At 46.5% G+C, this 14,258-nt stretch overlaps 3 protein-coding genes across 3 annotated transcripts; 1 reads left to right on the top strand and 2 right to left on the bottom strand.

Moving 5' to 3' along the window:
* Nucleotides 1-256: 256 nt before the first annotated feature.
* On the bottom strand, nt 257-2,863 carry MYCTH_75296 (multicopper oxidase). Its single transcript, XM_003666382.1, has 6 exons — nt 2,643-2,863; nt 2,507-2,562; nt 2,249-2,419; nt 2,004-2,174; nt 1,781-1,909; nt 257-1,711 (listed from the first exon to the last, which is right to left on the bottom strand). The coding sequence occupies exons 1-6, from the start codon at nt 2,832-2,834 to the stop codon at nt 511-513; spliced, it is 1,920 nt and encodes a 639-aa protein (XP_003666430.1). The 5' UTR covers nt 2,835-2,863; the 3' UTR covers nt 257-510.
* A 1,189-nt stretch (nt 2,864-4,052) lies between these two features.
* MYCTH_61442 (polyketide synthase-like protein) lies at nt 4,053-5,742 on the top strand. Its single transcript, XM_003666381.1, has 2 exons — nt 4,053-4,401; nt 4,488-5,742. Exons 1-2 carry the CDS (start codon nt 4,134-4,136, stop codon nt 5,636-5,638), a joined length of 1,419 nt encoding a protein of 472 aa, XP_003666429.1. The 5' UTR covers nt 4,053-4,133; the 3' UTR covers nt 5,639-5,742.
* A 1,351-nt stretch (nt 5,743-7,093) lies between these two features.
* MYCTH_90577 (uncharacterized protein) lies at nt 7,094-7,727 on the bottom strand (the record flags this gene model as incomplete). The annotated part of the gene is made up of 4 exons (XM_003666380.1): nt 7,094-7,367; nt 7,411-7,423; nt 7,472-7,525; nt 7,634-7,727. 4 exons carry the CDS (start codon nt 7,725-7,727, stop codon nt 7,094-7,096), a joined length of 435 nt encoding a protein of 144 aa, XP_003666428.1.
* Nucleotides 7,728-14,258: the final 6,531 nt, after the last annotated feature.

Genomic DNA, 14,258 nt, shown 5'->3' with positions numbered 1-14,258 from the left:
AGTTGTGCTTTGACTTTTGACTGAGCCAAATAAGGTTAAGCTTCGTCACACAGGGGTTTTCGGCCCCGAGGGCATTCACCGGCGGGCGCGCCTCGAACTGCCACGTGACTTCCGATAAACACACACCGGCCGTGACATCTGACAAAATTGAAAGCAGCCAGCCCATTTCAGGGCTGACGGTAGCATCGCATACTACTATTACCTTTCCGTGTAACCAAGTAAGATATGCACCGTTCAAGTATGCGGCAATTGCTTTGGCAGTAGGAGGGGAAAACACGGATCGGATTATCTATCTACCTGAGGGAGGTAACATTGGCGTCCGAACACAAGAAAGAGTGTTAGTCTCCTGATTCTCGTTCCCTCTTTCCTTTCTCATCGGCAACAAGAACAAAAGAATTTCTTTCTACACCCCATGGCAGTGCCCGTTGTGTCCTACGCAGCCGGACGCACGCTCTTCCCAAATTAGTTAATGCTACAAAAAAATAATTCCCCCCCTTTCCCTGGATACGGTCAGGCCTTGGAATGGCGGCCTCCTTTAAGACGGTCGAGCAAGTCGCGGAGCCACTCCAAGATGTTCTTCCACGGGTTGTTAGAAGACGGCTTGGTCAATCGGTACTCGGGCGGCACCTCGGGCCACGCGTCAACGCCGTCCAGGATGGCCATGGACATGCCTCCCATCATGTGCAGCTCAAAGTGGCAGTGGAACAACCACGGGCCCGGATCGGTCACCTGGTAGCGGTAGACGGTCCAGTATCCGCCCGTCGGCTCGGTGGCAAAGACGGTCATCCAGGTGTCCCGGTATCCCGGGTTGACCAGGTTGAAGCTCTCGGGCTCCGCGTCGATCGCCTCGGCCACGCTGCTGTACTTCCACGGCCCCACGCCGCTGCCGATCCTCCACGTCTTGCTGCCGTGCTTGTGCATGACGTGCTGGAAGGCCATCTCGTCGCCGGGCAGCGAGGCGACCTGCAGGATCAGGTCGACCCAGGACCCGTTCTTGGTCCGGATCACCAGGTTCTCGTCCTCCGTCCCCAGCGTGTCGTTCGGGTAGAAGAGCATGGGCCGGTCCGCCTTGAAGTCGGGAGGGTAGAGGTATTTGGCGTTCATGGTGTACTTGATCGTGGACCCCGCGCGACCCATCACCAGGAGGAACTCCTCGTCCGCCACCGGTGCCGGCGCGACCGGCGGCCACGGCGTCATCGTGTCGGATGAGAGGTCGTACGGGGTGTAGCTCATGGTGTCGGTGATGGGGAGCGCGCTCATGCCGCCGTAGGTAACGTACGGGATCGACTGCCTGGTGCTGTGCTCGGCGCCCTTGTACACCATCTCGGCGAAGCCCGAGAGGACCTGGGTCGCGCCCGAGTCGGGCAGGCGGATGGTGTAGCGGGCGGGGGTCTTGTCGAGCTTCACCATGACGGAGAAGCGCTCGCCCGAGCTGATGGCGGCGGCGACGAACTCTCGCGGCTCCACGTAGGCTCCGTCAACCTCGTAGAGCCACATTGTGTGCTCGTCGATGGAGAAATCGACTTGCTTATTGGACTGCGTCGCGATGAAATTCAGGCTGACCCACCCGTCGGCGGGATCAACCTCGAGCGTGTAGTTGCTTCCGCTCGACGGGATGCATCCCCATTGGAGATGGTTGGGAACCTTGGTGATGTCGCTCGAGTTATGTACCCATGGTCCCTGGATTCCCGGCGCTGTTAAGGGGAAGCAGCTGTAACAACATTGATCAGTTTAGTGCGCCCAATGCTTTTTAAGTTCAAGCAAACTTGGGCCACCTTACCCTTTGTCGGTGACGTTCTGGTCGGGAAAACTGGTCATCTTGGGGCCGGGATTTGTCTGGTTGATGAGGAATTCGTGAGGCGGGCAGTAGGCCTCTCCCTGGCCGTTCAACAGGATGCTATCGACGCAGCTGTGAGGAGGGTTTTTCCCCGCGTCAGTCGACGACTGTTGCTGTGGCGATCTGAGAAGGCCGCTAGCGGTAATAGGGCAGGGATCAAACTCACAAGATTAACAGGCCCGATTCCTGGACGGCTTTCCACCATGCCTCAGAAGTGAAGCTTGTCCACTCTGACAGGACCATGAGCTTTGGATTGCGTGCGGCCTTCTCCATAGCCTTGATGTCCTTGGTGTCATTGCTGATTTGGGACCACAGTCCCTTGAGATTTTGCTTTGGCCTGAGAGGGATGGATCGATCCGTCAGCACTAACAGTTTGCTGCAGAGGGTATTACTACCGGCAGGCAGACGAACCTGACAAAAATTGCCCCGTAAAGACCATCCTCGAGCGACATGCGTTCGTGAGAATGGTACCAGTGCGTTCCGGGGGGAGAGGCCTTGAAGCGGTAGACGAAAGACTCGCCCGGCAGAATGGGTCTCTGAGAGAGTCCGATGACACCATCAGACCATGGAGTGCCCGTTTGGCTGTGGTGAGCGTTCCGTTGTTAGCGAACTGAGACAAGAACTGCTTGGGGTTACCAAGTGCGGGCGGGAGTGGGAATGCATGCTTACGCGATCCCGTGCCAGTGAACGGTTGCATTCCGGGGCATGTCATTGTGCACTGTAATCTGTCGTTCAAGGTGTTCAGCATAAATGAATACACGTGGAGATATATCACGGTTGCAGCGGTGCCGTGCAAAACACATACCTCAACATCGTCGTCCTCGTCAAAGATGAGGTTCGGCCCCGGGAACTGGCCATTGATGAAGATCATCTCCCTTGACCGTCCATTCGGAGCGCCTTCGCCCCAAGTGAGACGCAAGCTCTTCCGGACCGTGGCGGCCCAAGAGACTTGAGAAAGACAGGCGCATAGCAGCAGCCAGAGAGATGTCCTAGCCATGTTGGGCTGCCCTCACTTCGACGGCTGCGGGTGTCTGGTAAGTGATGGACCTGTCTGAGCCAGTCCGGGTCGTCCTTCGAGGGCCCTTTTGATGCCCGACACGTCTTCCATCCCGGACTGGACACCAGCCAGGCTCAGCTCAGCTTGTCGCAAACTCGTGTCTTAGCTGGTCCACTACCGGCTCGGAGATGGGACCATCCCCCTGGGCCTCGCGAAGACGAGCCGTGATAGTGGCGTCAGATGGCAGCGGGCCCACGTCAGCCTCGGGAGAACAACTGGCCGCTCAAGAGTCGTGTTCGAGGGCTCGTGGGACCGTAAGAAAATAATCTGCATGGTTCTAGTGTAGGAATGTTCGATGGACCAGGCATTTTACACTAGGGACACCGACCGAGATTCGGGTTCGCGGTGCTACCTTGAGGCATGGTGGTATTATTGTGGAGGTCGTGTAGGATGGGGGAGGGGGAAAGAGGGAGGGGTGGGCGAAGGATGATTGCATACACGTTACCCGGTACCATGGAAGGTATGGAGCGCGGAATAACGGACTTTCGGCATGCTGATAGCGTCCGCCTCTCATCCGCCAACCCCCCAAACTTGAAGCCTACTACTATAGTAGTAGTGTACACTACAACACAGTATTGTGTATGTACAGTACATACATACATACATAGTATACTATTGTGGCACTGCAGGACTAGCGCCCACGGCGGTGGGGTGATCGCCGGATCCCGCTTACCTCCGTGACAGGGGTGTAATGCAACCCTGTTCCTCTGCGTGTACTGTGTACACCGGGTGGTGGGCAGAAATGGAACGAGGTACCGGTACTTTGGGTGGGCCCGTACCCCTGTCGCATCCACACTATTCGTTCAGGAGGTACAGTACAAAGCGGGAAGTGGGAGGCATAGTTGGCCGGCCGTTGTTTTCCGCTAGGCAACTACAGGCCAGGCGCCAACAAGCGGAACAGTTGGCGGTTTGGCTGACCTTCGTGTAATCGACTGCCTGTGAAGTCGATTGGCAGTTGGCATTGCATGCACGACCACTTACCATCCCTCTCAGGCTCCTTACACAGTACGTCCGTACACGAGTACCAGATGGTCGCTCAGCTTCGGACGAGCCCTTTGCACTATCGAGCAGACACAACCTTGGACAACCCCAACCATACATAATATGGCTCTGACGCCTGGACTCGTCCCAGTGCCGCCCCAAGCCCCCCAATGTCCCAATTTCCAGGCCCAAGTCAACCTTGAACACCCTTCCTTTCAGCGAAACCACCTCACTTAGTCCTTGCATCCACATTCCACCATGATCCATCCATCGAGTCAACAAAACCGGCTCTCGGCGGAGCACGTCGAGGTACTATGTAGCGCCATCTCGAGCGAGACGGGACGCAAATTTGATGTCACCGACATCGAAGTCCCCTTCGCCGACCTGTGTCTGGACCCCTTCGCGGTGATGAACGTGCTCGAGACAGTAAGGGAGCGCACCGGGATCGAACTCCCCGCCTCGCTCTTTCGAGACTGCAGCAGCGTTGCTGAGATTGCCAACAAGCTTGGAGCTACTACCATCAGCGGTTCGTCAAGTCTTCTTTGACTCTTGATTGATTCAGGGGAGTGGTTCCACATGACTAACTAACTAATTACCTGCCTTGTCAAACAGCACCATCTGGCTCGTCGATCTCTCCCCACGGTGGACTGGTCCAGGCGGCATTTGCAGATATCGGAAAGCTGCTTGGGAAAGTCGAGGACGAAGCTGGAACCAGCAATTTCTGGTCAGATGTGCACCCGGCTCAAATGAGACTCGTCCTTGCCTACGTCAATGAGTCCTTCGCCCGGCTGGGATCTCCGCTAAGCGGCATGGCGCCCAATACCCCGCTGTCGATCCCGCCCGGCGTCTTGCCCAAGCACCACCGGGTGCTGCGCGGGGCCATCTTTGACATTCTCAAGATCGGCGGGCTAGTGGAGCGCCGAGGCGATCGCTACGTCCGCACGAGCACCCCGGTCGACACGACCCCGGCCGAGGTGATCTACGAGAAGCTGATTCGGGAGCACCCGTTGCACGCCAACACGCACCGCCTCCTCCACGTCACCGGCTCGCGGTTCGCAGAATGCCTCTCGGGCGAGGCCGACCCCCTCAAGCTCCTGTTCGGCAAGAGCAAGGACCTGCTGCAGGACTTCTACACAAACGCCCCCATGTCCGTCGTCGCCTCCGAGCTGCTTGCCGCCCTTCTCAGGACCGTCTTCTCCAAGATATCCCGTGAGCAGAACCGCGCAGTTGAGATACTCGAGGTCGGCGCCGGCCTGGGTGGCACAACCCAGTTCGTCCTCGACATGCTCGTGGAAGCCGGGATCCCCTTCAGATACGTCTTCACCGACATCTCGGCCTCTTTCTTGTCTGCTGCCAAGGCCAGATACAAAGACCTCCACCCGGGTAGCATCGAGTATCTGGTCCTCGACATCGAGAAAGAACCGCCCGGTCATCTTCAAGACCGGTTTGACGCCGTCATATCGACCAACTGCATCCACGCCACCAAAGATCTTATCGTCTCCTGTACCAACGCGCGGCGCCTGGTCCGTCCCGGTGGCTTCTTTGCCTTGGTCGAGTTCACCACTCGGCTCTATTGGCTAGACCTTGTCTTCGGCCTGCTGGACGGATGGTGGCTCTTTACTGACGATAGGACCCATTGCACAACGAATGAGGCCGTGTGGAAGGCGAAGCTGGCCGCATCCGGATTCTCTGACGTTCTGTGGGTGGAGGGCGAAGGGGGCCGAAAACCCAACCCCCAGCTCATAATCGGTTGTACGGAATAATAGGCGTTAACACGCTGCCTATCTCGCGAGGGTGGAGTACCTGTATGTGAACATAGCAACATCGTTTGACGCAATAAAGTGCCTATATGCTTGTGGCTAGTCTCAAATTGCTACACCCTTCGCCGAAAATAGTCCCTTTTGGCGCCCCAGCTGCGCTGGTTGTTTCCCAAGTTGCTCCGGGAGAACATTATTATAGCGAACCGTCGACAAACCCAGAATCCCTAACATCGCTCAAGGCGCGTTCTCGGTTGCTCGGGCGCAGGCGTCTACTTTACCTCAACTTACTCTTTTTGCCGAACGCAGTTACGAGCTCGAATGAGCGTATAGGAGGCGTTAAGAGTAGTGGCAAGGAAGGAACAAAAAGAGTGCCTTGTTAAGCTATCTATAAAGGAGAGAAAGAGCGATATAAATAGATAAAGGAGATGATCCGTACGCTGATAAGCATGTAAAGTGGCGTGCATCGCTCGTGGCTAATTCCCCAGAAGCTTGGTCGCTTCTGACACCTTTGAATCTCTCCCCTTCCGATTATGATTCTACTTCTCTAACCCTGCCGGTAGCTCCCCTAGTCCAACTCGCCGTCATGTTCGCATTATTCTCTACTGCTATCGGCCATATCTCCGACTGAAAAATCGTAGTTGGCCGCAATGGCGCGTCCTTGAGTTGAGACTCCGATATGCTGTGACGGGATGAGCATGACATAGGCTCGTACCTCTCTCTCTGGCCAAGGCAGGCGGGCGACGCCCAGCTGATCGCTCGACTGCCACGTTTCCTTGCTGAAGTGGATAAGCTCGTTTTCTCCATGAGGAACGAGTGTTGTCTGACCAGCTAACCACGTCTTCCAAGTCGCTTTCAACTATTGAAAAAAATAGTCTGCGTCTCGACCAGGAACTGAGAGGTTGGTGTCGCCTACAAAACGTACTATTGCTAGATAAGGTTTCCTCCATTTAATTAACTCTTACCTGTAGAGGGAGGCGATGTGGAGGGTGACTTCAGGGGAATGGGATTTCAAGCGCGCCTGCTGTTTCATTGATCAACGGCCTACGAGATGATGAGAGACTCCCCGGTGTCGTGCTTAAGTCAGCTATGGGATTTCCGTCTACTGGGACCGCTCTCCGTCTCGATGCTGGGAATGGACGGGGCCCCTCGGCTCGATCCTCCAGGTATTATAGCCAACCCAGGCGTTAATCACGTCGACCTTCCAACGCACGATCCCTTCCTCCGGCGGGTCCTCGTCTAGATTATCGAGAGTGGTTGGCGAGGATCTTTCTCTTAGGGTTAGTGAAAACGACCTTCTATAGCGGCTGCTAGGGTCGATAGATCCCTTATAACCAACCGTCTGTCGACTTCTTACTCGTTCCGCTTCTCGAAGTGATCTTTGCTAAGGATATGAACCACTTTATTACGCTACCGCTTCTTTCTGCCTCTAACTCGTCGCGTTTCTTGACAAGCTCCTTCCTATCCCGTCTGATTTGCCTTCGAATCCTCGCCGCACTTCGCTGCTATCTCGGTTTCCAGCACTGAAAGTTCTTTCCGAACACGGCGGATCTCGCTCTCCAGACCGATAGCGAGCATGACTTCGTCGGACACGCCATTTGGCGCATTCTCATTGTACTTGAGACCAGTATGATTCAGGACATCTAAGCAGGGAGGCTCAGTGCCACAGCCTAAGCCAGCATCCTGAGCGATGGCGTCCTTCATGGCGTTTTGATAGTGCCACTGAAACACGGTGCTATTAGGTCAGTACCGCGTTGCATGATCCCGAATGGACTTACGTCAGGTAGTTTTCTAGGATCACGTTAGAGAGCTTATGGATCGTCTGTAGTATAGACTTACTATCGATGAACTCTAATCTTCCACGCCGATATACACACGACTGATCGGGCAAGCCTGCTAGCCTTCCAAGGATTTGTAAATTATCGTCAAGATATCACCGCTGTTAGCGGTTCGTCTGACCGTCCGGGCCCTTTAAACTCCCTCGATAATCCTCCGACGCACCGGCTTGTGCCAGAACTCCTTCTTTCACGGAATATAGACAGCGGGAATGTTCGGTTTGGTACCAAAGTAGACAGAGACTCGACTGGAGTGTCATAGCCAGGCTTATCACGATCCCTTTCGCCAACGCCTTCACAGGGAGCTTATAGATTTCGTGTCGGAAGCTGTAGAGCTTCTAAACGTATTAGCCACGCGTTTGCCACAGCTGTATAAGGCTGTTTAACGTATTAGCCAGTCCCTTTGTCTATAAATACCACTCGTTTTGTCTCCTTTATAGATAGCTTTAACAAGGCACTCTTTCCTTCGTATAGCTACCTACTAGAGACTGCTTTTAACGCTCCCGGAAGCTCATTACTACGTTCGGCAGTTATGAGCCTGGCGCCTTGACTACTCCTCTGCCGACGTATCTTTAATATTAATAATAGCTTCTTTTATTATAAACTCTTTTACCTTGCTTTAATATGCTTTTGATGATGTATCTATCTATTATATCTGAGATCCTAGTCAAGACTTTTATATACCTTATAGGGCCTAGTTCCCAGAACTTATAGTATATTAAACTATAGTTATAGGCTAAATTTGCTGGTATATAGGGATTTGTTAACCTTGATAGTAATTACAAGCTAGATTTAGAAGTTCTATAGTGCTTAACCTATAAGTAAGCTAAAGATAACCTTATCCTAGCTTCCTAGGAGTAACTTATAGAAGGATTATTGCCTTTGATACCTATAGATTTAATACCTTTTAATATAGTTATTATAACCGAATTTATATAACTATAAGACTCTTTTTATAAAGATATTATATATACTATGGATGTTAGTAAGTAAATAGGATAGCTATAGTATTAGCTAGTATATACTATAGATTCTAAACTTTATAAAGCTATAAAAACATATAGGAAGAAGGATATTAACCTTATTAGGGGGATTATCTAGGTACTTTACTCTATATTCATACTATCTATTATAACGCTCTATATAATAGTTATAGTATAATATATAACTAGTCTTAATATAGCTAAGCGTTTAGGAGTTAATCTATAATATTAGATTTATAACTTTAATATTACCTTTTAACAAGCTATCTAATATAATATCCTAAAAGTATAGGGTATATAAGGACTTTATACCTTTCTTAATACTATTACTATATATATCTTATTAACCTAGGTAGTAAATAAGAGGATAGAAATCGAGCTTGCTAATAGTATAAGATAGCTACTTTTAGAGCTTAGTACTCTTATTATAATAGCCGAAATCCTAATTAATAACGACATATAACCTAGAGTCTCTTAGAAGTATAGAATCTTCTCGATAACTTATATACTAACACTTCCTATAGCTTAAAAGAGCGGTAAGGAGAGATGTGACAAACCCAGCTCAGACTTCTTCTAAAAGGGTTCAGACGAAGGTAAATCAGGCAGGACAAGCGTATAGGTCGTCTAAGGGATTCGGTAAAGCTAAAAGGTTTATAACAACACTAGAGTTATCTCTTATAGTAGTTAGCGATACTTGGTATAAGTACTGTAATTATAGGTTACTATTACTGGTAAACTCCTAGAGTCCACTATAACAAGTAACTAGCTAGCTATATATATACAATTATCTGTCCTTCTTTAATAGTTATTACTAGTACCATTTCTCCTTTTACTCTATAATTCCGTGTTATCGACGGTAATATATTATTATTACTAGTAAAGACCTTAGTCTTAGTAGTAATAATCTTCTAATTAGTCTATTAAGTAATTAGCTATCGGAATGTCCTATGTCCTAGCTATAGCCTGCCAGGCTATCTATATACTTATCTATAATACGATGCCCCTCCTTTAAGGCTTTTGACCTAAAAGCCCTCTTAGGCTGTTTCAAATAGCGCTAACAACCCTTTGCTTATAAGTACTATATTCTTCCTATTTCTGCATTATAGTCGCTATATTGACAAAATGCCGATAGAGAAATGGAAGTCATATTCTATACGTTACCGTACTTCCCTTGCTTAGAACATTGCTAAGAACGGTTTTGTCATTATACCTTGCTCTTTGTGACGAACCTAGCTCAGACTTCTTCTAAAAGGGTCCAGACGGAGGTAGGTAAAGCAGGACAAGCAGGCAGGTCATCTAAGAGATTCGGTAAAGCCAAAGGGTTCATAACAACACTTAGAGTTACCTCTTATAGTAATTAGCAATACTTGGTATAAGTACTATAATTGTAATTGTTACTACTAGTGAACTCTTAGAGTCTACTCAATAAGTAACTAGCTAGCTATATATATACAATTATCTGCCCCTCTTTAATAGTTATCACTAGTACCATTTCTCCTTTCACTCCGTGATTCCGTATTGTCAATAGTAATATATTATTATTACTAGTGAAGACCTTAGTCTTAGCGGTGATAATCTTCTGATTGGTCCGTTAAGTGATTGGCTATCGGAATGTCCTATGTCCTAGCTACAGCCTGCCAGGCCGTCTATATGCTTATCCGTGATACGATGCCCCTCCTCTAAGGCTTTCGACCTGAAAGCCCTCTTAGGCCGTTTTAAATAGTGCTAACACCCTTCGCTTATAAATACTACATTCTTCCTATTTCTACGTTATAGTTGCTATATTAACAAGATGCTAGTAGAGAAACGGAAGTCGCATTCTACATGTTACCATGCTTCCCTTGCTTAGAACATTGCTAAGAACGGTTTTGTTGTTATGCCTTGCTCTTAGTGCGTATTATAAGGTCTTGTCTGTAAAATAATCGTATATATAAAGTGTTATAAGGCCTATATTTGTTAAGGTCGTTCTTATAATGGCTTAGGCATCTTGCTTTCTTCCTATAAGCTTATCTCTTTTTTTTTTTTTTTTTTAAGTATAATTCTTAATGTTTGTCCTAATAGATCGCATTCTCTAGGAGTAGCATTATATTAAGGATACTAAGCGTTATACCAAGCTTGAGCTAGATAAATTCTAATGCTATCTAAAAGAAGCTTAGTACGAGTTATCTAAAAAGCTTACATGGCTCCGGCGTCTTCGTCAGTAGAAGGAGTTTTTGGTAGAAAAAGGTGCCAATATGGTAGCGCGTAGTCTGTCGACCTTAGACGAGTTAGAGGTGGTTAAGCGGCAAGAGCGGCAAGAGGTGCCTGTTATACCCTCGTCAGAGATTAATAATGCCGCTGATGCTGTCGACTAGGGCGTCGTCTTTGGTTCTATCTCGGGTTTTCCTTTAGTCGATCTAGGTTCTGTTAGTAGAACTATTCTAATTTCTTAGGGTAGTTTAAGTTCTTGACTAGCTCCTATAAGTTATCCTCTAGTCTAAAATCAAGCTATTTAACTAGATACTATAGTTCCTTGTTAATAATATATAAATCTAGAATTTCTTTAATATCCTATTCTTCCTCTTCATCCTTTGCTTTGATATATATAGCAACCTTGGCATTCTTCGGTACTAGTTTAAGAAGTAAAATATGAAAAACATCTATCTATAGTCGTATAGATGACGATAACAATAGTCAGTAGTTAGATGTCGAAATTCGTTCTTTGATAATAAAGGGTCTGATCTTCTTAAAGTCTAGCTTTGTGCTTGGTTGTTTGGTTTATAAATTTCGTATAATTAGGTAGACTTTGTCTCCCCTCTCTAGGTAAGGTCCCTCAAGCCTATATTTATCGTAGTAGTTCTTTATTCTGGTCTTGACAAACTCGAGTTCCTTTTTAAGCTTTTCATATAGTATGTACATTTGTTCTGCTTTGACTGTTGCTCTCGGCACTATAACCTCTAGTCCTTGCCTAAGGTCTGCTTTATATCTATAGTTCGTAAAGAACGGTATAACTTTAGTCGTTTCCGTTAGCATTATATTATAAGCAAGTTATGCTATTAGTAATAGCATGACCTAGTCGTTTTGCTAGTAGTTAATGTAAGAGTAGAGGTATTGCTTAATAACTTAGTTTAGTTGCTCTATTTATCTGTCAGTCTGTAGGTAATATGCCGTTAATAGCTTGCTATTAACGCCTAATCGTTATATTAACGCTTGCTAGAACTTCGACGTGAACTTTATATCTCTGTTAGTGATCTATTCTTATAGCCAAGTATATACTGATGTAACTTGCCGATAGATATGACGAACCCAACTTAGACTTCTTCTAAAAGGGTCCAGATAGAGGTAGATTGAGCGTGACGAGCAGGCGGGTCGTCTAAGGGATTCGGTAAAGCCAAAGGGTTTATAATAACACTAGAGTTGTCTCTTACAGTAATTAGCAATGCTTGGTATGAGTACTGTGATTATAATTATTACCACTGGCGAACTCCCAGAGTCCACCATAACGAGTGACTAGCTAGCTATATATATATAATAGTCTGTCCCTCTTCAATAGTTATCACTAGTACCACTTCTCCTTTCACTTCGTGATTCTGTATTATCGACGGTAATATGCTATTATCATTAGTAAAGACCTTAGTCTTGGCGGTGATAATCTTCTGATTGGTCTGTCAAGTGATTGGCTGTTGGAATGTCCCGTGTCCTAGCTATAGCCTGCCGGGCTGCCTATGTGCTTATCCGTGACACGATACCCTTCCTTTAAGGCTTTCGACCCGAAAGCCCTCTTAGGCTGTTTCAAATAGCGCTAATAACCCTTCGCTTATAAGTACTGTATTCTCCCTGTTTCTATATTGTGGTTGCTATATTGATAAAATGCTAATAGAGAAACGGAAGTTACATTCTATACGTTACCGTGCTTCCCTTGCTTAGAACATTGCTAAGAATGGTTTTATTATTATATCTTGCTCTTAGTATACGTTATAAGGCCTTGTCTATGAAATGATCATACGTATAAAGTGTTATAAGGCCTGTATTTGTCAAGGTCGTTCTTGTAATAGCTCTAGTATCTTGCTTTCTTCCTATAAGCTTATCTCCTTTTTTTTTTTTTTTTTTTTTACTATAATTCCTAATATTTGTTCTAGTAGATTATATTCTTTAGGAGTAGTATTATATTAAAGATGCTAAATGTCGTGTCAAACTTGAGCTAGATAAATCCTAATACTATCTAGAAGAGGCCTAGCATGAGTTGTCCAAAAAGCTTATACGGCTCTAGCGTCTTTGTTAGTAGAAGGAGTTTTTGGTAGAGAAAGGTGCCAATATAGTGGCGCGTAGTCTGTCGACCTTAGACGAGTTAGAGGAGGTTAAGCGGTAAGAGACGCCTACTATGCCCTTGTCGTAGATTAATGATACCGTCGATGCTGTCGACTAGGGCGCCGTCTTTAGTTCTGTCCCGGGTTTCCCTTTAGTCGATCTAGGTTCTGCCGGTAGAACTGTTCTAGTTTCTTAGGGCAGTTTAAATTCTTGACTAGTTCCTATAAGTTATCTTCTAGTCTGAAATTAAGCTATTTGACTAGATACTATAGTTCTCTATTAATAATATATAAATCTAGAATTTCTTTAATATCCTATTCTTCCTCTTTGTCCTCTGCTTCGATATGTGTAGCAACCTTGGCGTTCTTTGGTACTAGTTCGAGAAGTGAAATATAAAAAACATCTATCTATAGTTATATAGATAACGGTAACGATAGTTGGTAGTTAGATGTCAAGATTCGTTCTTTAATAACGAAGGGTCTAACCTTCTTAAAGTCTAGCTTTATGCTTGGTTATTTAGTTTATAGGTTTCGTATAATTAGGTAGACTTTGTCTCCCCTCTCTAGGCAAGGTCCCTTGAGCCTATATTTGTCATAGTAGTTCTTTATTCTAGTTTTGACAAACTCGAGTTCCTTTTTAAGCTTCTTATATAGTATGTACATCTGTTTTGCTTTAACTACTACTCTTAGCACTATAACCTCTAGTCCTTGCCTAAGGTCTACTTTATATCTATAGTTTATAAAGAACGATATAACTTTAGTCATTTCTATCGGCGTCATATTATAGGCAAGTTGTGCTATTGGTAATAGTATAACCTAGTCGTCTTGCTAGTAATTGACGTAAGAGCGGAGGTATTGCTTAATAACTTGGTTTAGTCGCTCCGTTTGTCTGTCGGTCTGTAGGTAATATGCCGTTGACAGCTTACTATTAACGCCTAATCGTTGTATTAACGCTTGCCAGAACTTCGATACAAACTTAGTATCTCTGTCGGTGATCTATTCTTATGGCTAAGCATGTACTAATGTAACTTGCCGATAGATTACATCTGCTAACTATTCCATTGTCTAGGACTCCTTGTAGGGAAAGAAGTATGCCCACTTAGTTAGGCGATCTACTATAGTAAGAATACTATCGTAGGTCACTCCTATGGCTATGTCCTTAGATTCTAGCAGCTTCGTAATGAAGTCTATCGTAACTAAGCTCTATAGTTTATTAGCTATTAGCAGTGGCTAAAGTAGCCTATACGGCTTATGTCGTGCCGTTTTGCTTCGATTATAGATGTCGTAGCTCTATATGACTTCCTTAACTCGTGCCGTTAACTATGGAAAGTCGTAGTGTTTCTTGACTTGTACGACAGTCTTTGTAACTCCTTTATATCCTCCGAGTTTTGACTCGTAGAGTTCTCGAATCATTCGTAGCTATTGATCCTAGTCATAGATATATGCTTTACCTTGGTACTAAAGTTTCCTATCTCTTTCTTCTACTCTATTAGGTACTAGTAGTCCGGGTGCTGCTTAATAC

Source organism: Thermothelomyces thermophilus, chromosome 6 (genome assembly GCF_000226095.1).
Source record: "Thermothelomyces thermophilus ATCC 42464 chromosome 6, complete sequence".
Taxonomy (NCBI): domain Eukaryota; kingdom Fungi; phylum Ascomycota; class Sordariomycetes; order Sordariales; family Chaetomiaceae; genus Thermothelomyces; species Thermothelomyces thermophilus.
This window is presented reverse-complemented; position numbering and strand designations above follow the sequence as displayed.

Coding starts and splice junctions, on each gene's coding strand:
- MYCTH_75296 (XM_003666382.1), bottom strand. CDS start 2,834: ATGGCTAGGACATCTCTCTGGCTGCTGCTATGCGCCTGTCTTTCTCAA. Junction 1,910..2,003: donor GAATCGGGCCTGTTAATCTT/GTGAGTTTGATC, acceptor CCCTCCTCACAG/CTGCGTCGATAGCATCCTGT. Junction 1,712..1,780: donor CAGAACGTCACCGACAAAGG/GTAAGGTGGCCC, acceptor ATGTTGTTACAG/CTGCTTCCCCTTAACAGCGC.
- MYCTH_61442 (XM_003666381.1), top strand. CDS start 4,134: ATGATCCATCCATCGAGTCAACAAAACCGGCTCTCGGCGGAGCACGTC. Junction 4,402..4,487: donor TGGAGCTACTACCATCAGCG/GTTCGTCAAGTC, acceptor CTTGTCAAACAG/CACCATCTGGCTCGTCGATC.